General features: G+C 41.5%; 1 protein-coding gene across 3 annotated transcripts in view; it reads left to right on the top strand.

Annotated features, from left to right (window-relative positions):
• Positions 1 to 2,249: 2,249 nt before the first annotated feature.
• LOC133150578 (striated muscle preferentially expressed protein kinase-like) overlaps positions 2,250 to 8,124 on the top strand; it is a 28,339-nt gene continuing 22,464 nt past the window's right edge. The window contains exons 1-2 of one of the 3 annotated variants that reach the window (XM_061273222.1): positions 2,250 to 2,461; positions 2,904 to 3,394. In XM_061273222.1, coding sequence (XP_061129206.1) covers positions 3,022 to 3,394 — 373 coding nt within the window. In that variant the 5' untranslated portion in view covers positions 2,250 to 2,461; positions 2,904 to 3,021. Of the gene's footprint in view, positions 2,462 to 2,903; positions 3,395 to 5,526; positions 5,857 to 8,124 lie in introns of those variants that run through there. The other 2 variants (XM_061273227.1, XM_061273223.1) reach the window with 2 other exon arrangements.

The following is an 8,124-nucleotide window of genomic DNA, read 5'->3' as shown; positions in this document are numbered from 1 at the left end:
CATCACATCTTCAGCGGGACAAAAGACGGAGGTGACAACCAGCCTGTGGACAGAAGGGCCATTTCCACTCGCACAAAAGAACCGTGGCGATGAAGCAGATTACCAGCTCTGTGTGCCTATTGTGAAAGCTTTAGTCTAAATGATAAGATTTTACACTGTGCTCGGTGTGAGAGTTTGTGTGTGTGTGTGTGTGTCTCTCTCTGCCTGTGTGTCTTAAATCCTTTGCACTTTCCCGACAGGAAAAGATGATCCTCTTTATTTCTTTCCTTTCATATGCAGGTATATACTCACTTTCATTTGAGCCTTTCATTAATCCCTATTCAAAGGACAGATGAGACAGCTGGCTTTTCAAGCATCTTTTTTTCTGCAGAAAACTTTTAAATGACAAGGAAACTGCAAATCCGCCTTTCCCTCGACGCTATGAGACACTTCCAAACTATCTGTGTAAAATTGCATTTATATTATGTCATCTATCTCACATAGTACTGTACTTATGTAGCTAGCATTCTTTATCAGCACCTGACGGGTTGTGTGGCCCACACAGCGTGGGTGGTCGGTGATTGAGTTATTCTCGGACACCCTTCATATATTTGTGTTTAGCCCCATCTAGTGACCAAATTGGACTATTGCAGTTATCGTGTTATTCTCGGATACCATTCATATATTTGTGTTTAGCCCCATCTAGCGGCCAAATTGGAATGTTGCAATTTTTACTTGTGTTTTCACATCGTTGTCAGACAATACATTATTATAATTTCGTAACACGTTGAAATAATGTTTAATGCAACATCACACATCACTCATGAGCATGCCCAATAGTTTTATTATCAATCAACATCTACTTTCTAATTAGCACAGAGCCGGTGAACGGAGGCTGCTCAACTCTGACCTCTGGCGGCTGCCTTTATCACCTATCAAAGAAAAATGGCAATTTTGAAACATCAAGCAGCTCACATAAATTCATGTGAATTTATAAAACCACTTACAATCTAAAGCAGTAATAATCCACAGTGAGGTACTTTGGAAGTTCATCGCAGTCAGATGGGACTCCGAGAATGTCGGCGTCTGCTCTCAGGTTGCAGGTCTCAGAAGCAAGCCCATGCAAACAAAGCGCACCTGCAAAGACATTGAAATGATATTTTAAATGAAAGCATCACCAATATTTGAAAACATTTGTATTGGGTGATGCATACTCAACAATAACTTTATATACAGCCGTGGGATTGTTACAATAAATCATCACTGAGGGCTTATTAGTGCAGATGTTTTCATCCAGGCGGCCATATTTGACATTCATGATCATCACTCGTCCATTGTCTGAAGATGACATGGGAAGCGTGAGCGGGTTCAAAAATATGTTTGTGTTTCCAAGTGGAAGGGGGAAAAAAGTACGCTCACTCACCACGTGATGGTATCAGTGTCTCCGTTACACACATACTACTTTCTGATCAAGCCTATGGAAGCGTTTGCAAGTTTTAATACCACACTTAATTCAAAAGATGTTTTTATTTCTAAAAACTAGTCTATTTCTCGTCTTGACACGAGATTGTGATGAATGTTTTGTTTGTGGAATGAGGAAGAAACAGGCAAAATCCACCTGTTTGATCCATCTTCAGAGAGATGAATTTGTCTGCATGTAGTTAATTTGTACAGACATCAAGTCATTATACTGCGATTTATTATGGAGGTTGGTGCGTCACCATTGACTTAACCCAAAGGCCCAAGAAACACCTGAATACAAACAAAAGACTACAAAGTTAACAGGAACCAAAACATGGCAGAAAATAAAAGTAATGTCAAATTTTTCACACAGGGCCTGGTAGCTCTAAAAAAATATTTTTGTGCAATTAATGTATTGTTTTTGCAATTTTTCTACATCTCGTGGCTCAACCACATGAAATGCTGCACTCCAAATGGCCATCAGCATTCTTGGACTGTCTATTTATAGCAATTGATAACACACGTTTAACTTGATAGTATTATCTAAAGAACTCTGTGTGTGTGTTTGTGTGTGTGTGTCATGTAGGTGCTTGTTGGTACGTGTTTCAGGTCAAATGTGGCGGGCCGAGAAATGTGACCTATCAGTGGCCATGCAGCTGTCACGCTGAAGTTAAGGCATTTGGACGGCGCAACGAGAGAAGCGGGACAACGTAATTGCTCCAAAGTTCTGAAGCGGTTTTAAAGGCTCCACATTCACAAAAACCAGGAAGTTGTGGCTCTTGAACATTCCATGTCGAATCTCTGTCTCTCCCTCTCTGTCACCAGACAGAGGGGGGAGTCCAAGTCCTGAAAACGGACCATGCATGGTGACGGCTGCTAATGCTCCATGATCCAGGGCGGACTTACACCTGCAGAAGGACACGCAAAGATGTACTATTTCTCTCCATGGATCTTGTTACTTTAACCCAGGCTTTGCGGGGATGTCCAAAGGGATTCTTATTGGCTGTCAAGGCAAAGTCAGGTGTGTATATTTGCGATGTGGCTATTTTAGAAACAAGTTAAATAGTTTTTTTTTTTTTTTTTTAATCAAACAAGTTCCATGAAATTACTTTTAATTTAATTTTTATTGTTAATGTTAATTGCAGTATTTGGTGTACATTGAAAAGGAATTGAAATTATTAGTAGCTGAATAATTGTTTGTTAGCTAGAGGAATTAAACAATGCATCATTGTAATTCCTTTACAGTAATTCAGGACAGAACATACAAATGTGGATAAACACACATTGCCCAATACAGTTTTGAATTTCCAAATTAATTTTGAAAGTGTTTGTACTTGACCTTGAAAGGTCAGAATAATGTTGATTTAAACATGAGACTGACACACACCGAAGTAACCAAGATGGCCGCCGAGTATCTCACTGAAAAAAACAACCGTCTCATATTGTACTGTATGTGTTTTTAGTTTCCTGCCGGGTCATCATCGGCGTGCCCCGCATGTCTCAAGGTGTGAGCGTTGAAAGAGTATGAGGCCAGCATCAAGTGCCATCCAGATATAAAGTTCGGCCTGATACGGAGTTTATATGGAATCCAAGATGGCTGAAGTCGCAGCATCCAGTCCGAGTGGAAACATGACCAAAGCTACTAGGTTGAAAAACCAGGTTGTCCCCGACCAGGAGCCCAAGCCACCAGTTTTTGTTCGTAAACTCCGCAAGGCCGCGGTGGGAACGGGCTGTGATATCTGTCTGAGGGTGTCAGTGGCAGGTTTTCCAAGACCGTCACTCACCTGGTACCACAACGACACACTCCTACCTCCTATGAAAGACCAGGACTCAGGGGGGTTGTGGATACGGGACTGCAGTATGCGAGACGCTGGCTTGTACACCTGCGTGGCAGCCAATGAGCTGGGGGAGACCAAATGCAGTGCCATTCTCGCCATAATCGATCTTGGAGAAGGTAACATCTTTTTTTACACTAATCTCTATCTATCGATCCATCAATCAATCTCTGTCAACTCTATTCTAATCTATCTATGACAGTTGGCTAGCTAGTTAAACGTAGCTAAACCCGTTACCTAGCCAGACTATTTCAAAATGCTTATGTGACGTAGACAATGAAAGCCTCAAGGATAGTTTTTTTTGCGTGTGTGCTTGTCCCAATGCGGTGATGGCCTAGTTGCATCACCAAAATTAGTTCGTGAGAACTCACAAGCATGTGAGAGATAAATGATCCTGCGCATGTGCACCGGTCTGTGTCCCGATGAGATAAAAATGGACCACCCTCCCCCATGTTGAGATCATTAATGATGGAATTTGAATATCGTTTTTTGTTTTTAAAAGTCATTTAGTGAAAAACTCAATTTTGTCGCATCCAGGTACTTTGTTTTTGGGTCATAGAGTATCTGTAACTTTTCTTTCGCGCCCTTCCATTCTACATAGTTATTTCCGGCACGGTATATGCCTTTCTCAGTCAGAGCTCTGATGTGTGCATTCGTCTCCGATTGCACCAGCAGACATCATAGATAATTATAGCACCGGCGCGGTCAAGAAGTGATGCTGTCACTCTCAATCATGTTCAGCGCCATGACAGCAAGGCCAAGGGCCTATCAATGTGGTTTTTCTGTGAGAGCCTGCTACGTGAGGCAAATTTTAAGCAGCCTTTGTTTTTTTTGGTTTTTTTTTCTCAAAACAAAGAAAGAAACATATGAAGTAGAAAGAATTGTGAGTACTCCAAGGGCAGGACGTTGGATGGACTTAATCGGAACATGCAGACGTGATGAGCGATGTCATGCGGGCCTTCTGTCTGAAGTACTAGCTCCACCCTCTGGCCCATCATGCACGTTCACATAGAGCAGGGGTGTCAAACTCATTTTTTTTCGCAGGCCGCATTGTAGTCATAGCTTCTTTCAGAGGGCCATTATGACTGTCAACCCAAATAAATGTATGAGCGCCTCATATTATATATAGTAAAAGGTACAAAACAAACTGACAAATAACTCGTTTTCAAATCAGACAAGTAAAAACTGGTCAAATATTTAAAAAAAAAAAAAAAAGATATTATTAAAAGTGAAGACAATTTGCAATTCTAGTAATGACACACAAATTTGATGCACAATTTGTCTTCGTGGGCCACCTAAAATGATGTGGCGAGCCGTATCTGGCCCCCGGGCCTTGAGTTTGACACCTGTGACATAGAGCATTGTCATATTTCACTCAGTTTTGTTTACAAAGTGCCAATTGACGCAAAGAAGTTGTCTTACTTTTTGTTATCACTTTAGGATCATGCTCATTGCTCCTGATCTGTTGATAGCGCAAAGAAAATCTCAAATAAGCAAACACTTTGGCTCCAGAAAATCTACCTTTTAACAAGGCCATCTTATTGTCAAAATACTTTTTAAGTACCAGTAAAGTCTTTCTTGCAAGTATGATCTAAATAAATGTTTTTTTAGCTGCAACTTGAAATTTTTCTCCGCCTTTGATTTGGCGGTTCAATTTCCAAGCCTGACCTTGTCTTTTACCTTAGTTAGCTAGCTAGCACTCATTAGCGTGACACACACATTTATTTATTTAATTTTTTTTAAAATTTATTTTATTACACATATTAATTTATTTATTTATTTATTTATTTACCTACCTACCTACCTACCTACCTACCTACCTACCTACCTACCTACCTACCTATCTACCTATCTACCTATCTATCTATCTATCTATCTATCTATCTATCTATCTATCTATCTATCTATCTATCTATCTATCTATCTATCTATCTATCTATCTATCTATCTATCTATCTATCTATCTATCTATCTATCTATCTATCTATCTATCTATCTATCTATCTATCTATCTATCTATCTATCTATCTATCTATCTAGTATCTAATTATAACCTCCCAGGTTGGATCAAGAGTTTTAGGATGGAAATATTTCGATACAGATAAAAATCGGACTAAAATTCCCACGGGTGTGAAACGTTATCCTCGTTATCAGCACCACAGAGTTTACGATTGTCGTCTGAGACGTGTGAGCGGCAGAGTCAGCATCATATTCAGCGTGCTCGAGTTTCCCAGCCCGCGCCGCCCTATCTCAAACAGAACAAGCCATCAGAGGACGGCAGAGGACGTACTGTGTCTTAAGAGGGGGTTGGTCCTATGCTATCGGGGAAAGTCCAGCTCAACTGCAGAGAGCTGGAATCAAAGTTTGGTTGGACAAGCAGAGCACAGGAGGGGACCGGCCATGGGCTGAGGAGTGTTTTGGACTGTTGTGGTCAGGAGGGAGTCACAGGGGACGTTCTAGTGGGCTTCTGTGTGTGGATCTTGGTAGGGTGGAATGCTGAAGAGGGAACTGCTTGACGCTCGCAAGGCATTGAAGAGTGCGAGGGACTCAACCAGCAGACCAAGGAGCAAAAGCAGCCAACGTAAGTTGTTGTTGGGTCCTCTTCTCTTCTCTTCTCTTCTCTTCTCTTCTCTTCTCTTCTCTTCTCTTCTCTTCTCTTCTCTTCTCTTCTCTTCTCTTCTCTTCTCTTCTCTTCTCTTCTCTTCTCTTCTCTTCTCTTCTCTTCTCAAAGTTGTCTTGAGGAACTCCTCCTCCTCCAGTAGGTGATGTGTTTGATTGTTGTGTACCTTGGATTGGTTTCTTTCATTTTTTCTCCTTCAACATAGTCAACCATAACATTTGCTAGCTGGAGGGTAAGCTGCATTGTGTTTGTTTACCGACTAGGCTTGTAGTTAGAGTGAGAGGAGTGAAAATGAGTTACCCCTCTTGTCTCATTACATAACAGGGAAGGCTTAGAATTATAAAGCAAATTTCAGGCTACATTTTTTAGACGAGATGTCAAGGGAAATGTGCAGGAAGCTTTTCGTGGATCACATAAGGACATGGCATGTCAGATTATTTGATACCCCCCCCCCCCCCCTCATCTTGCATGCCGCTCGACATTCTCTAAATGTTACGGTCAAGTGAATTACGGTGCAGATAATTTGATTCCCCCTTGTGACGAGGCAGCTGAAGCAAGATCCGTGGGTGACGCTCCTTGCGGCGTGTCCCTCGCTTTGTGGTCCGTCCCCTCGCGCTTCGCTGGGACCCCACTGGGATTTTGTCAGGATTAGATGGTAGGATCGGGTTGCTCGCCACGTGACACAAATTGAACATGCCACGGCTGAAACGGGTCTCCTCAAAGTCTGCTTTGTGCAAACAGAATCAGGTGACACGAGTCTTACGCAAGGTTAGCTCTTGGCGTGGTCTTGTCATTTAATTCACTCTTCACTTGACAATTTTCTTCCGAATTGATGCCGTAGCATCAGTACAACTCGATTGTCGCACAAGTCAAACTCTGGCCCCCGGGCCAAGTTTGGCCCACAATGTAATTATATTTGGCCCACAGAGACAAACAATGCAACAACTTTATGTGTCAATAATAAAATTGCAAATTGTCTTCACTTTTACGAAATAGAGGGTTTTCTAGAAATTTCTATTACCATTCTTTTTTTTTTTTTAAATAGGAGTTTTTACGATTCTCCGATTCCAAAACTAGTTATGTATCACTTTGTTGTGTAGACTAATTCGTATGTGTTCATTCATTTATTTGAGTTGACAGTTATTATGCCCCTCTGAAGGAAACAATGACTACGATGTAACCCGCGGCAAAAATGAATTTGACAGAAGGTGGTTCATATATACTGCTGACAAAGCGGATTGCCTACACATTGTCCGTCAGTGAAAACTGTATTGATTGGCCTTCTGATGAGGTTTCTTGCTATTAGGCCTCACCTGGAGAAACAATGTAACGAAATATGACTGTACCAAGCCTCCCATTGGAGGAGGGCCCGAAAAGCTGGTGCGATGATAGATATGATGATAGATAGGTATTGATCCGAGAGCATTTGAGCTCTTTCTTGGGGGTGTATTCTCTATCACGTGCATCGATTTCTTTGCTCTCCGCCACCTCCCAGCGCTGATGGATAGAGAAGGAAATCTTGGAGGGGGGGGGGGGTCCAATCCACAGCCATGCTCATGGAATTCATTCAGTCCAGACACTTTTTCAGAGACACACGATGTATTGTGAGGTCATAAGACCGCATCGGTTGAGTGGCTCCAATTCACGAGGAGAGTAAAAGTCATGTTTGAATAAGAAGGTAAACAGCGACATTCCTCACTTGACAACGTCGGGGGAATCCATCTGCCTATAATAGAGGAGCCACCATGGTTACAGATTATTTTTAGACTCATTTGATGAAGACGGCGGAGGTGTGGAAAGCGCAGATGTGTTTGAAAGGACAATTAGGTTTTGCGGGTGCATGGGGAGAGGTAAGAATCACGAGAAGGGGTGATGCTAATGTTCTCCAAAGTGCGTCACTAGGCAGCATTTTAATTAAACCAAAATGGTGACTAACAGTTCCTTGTTTGAGTTTTGCATAGGTCTCTGTTTTCGCATCTGCTTTTAGAAATTGGTCTTCAAATCCCTGAATTCACTTTAAAGGGTCTTTCATACAAGGCAGGTGTCCGAGACGGATAAATAATGGAGGAAGATGGGAATCTTTGGTTTAGAAATAGAATATTTTGTTTTTTGATCGCATTTGCTGTTACTACTTTGAGACAAGGAGTCTTTATTAAGTAAATTAGAATCCTGATATTTTATTTGCGACCCATGTTTGTCTCAACACTTTTTTTCTTTTGATATCTCCAT

The sequence above is a fragment of the Syngnathus typhle genome, linkage group LG2 (assembly GCF_033458585.1).
Source record: "Syngnathus typhle isolate RoL2023-S1 ecotype Sweden linkage group LG2, RoL_Styp_1.0, whole genome shotgun sequence".
Lineage (NCBI taxonomy): Eukaryota > Metazoa > Chordata > Actinopteri > Syngnathiformes > Syngnathidae > Syngnathus > Syngnathus typhle.
This window is presented reverse-complemented; position numbering and strand designations above follow the sequence as displayed.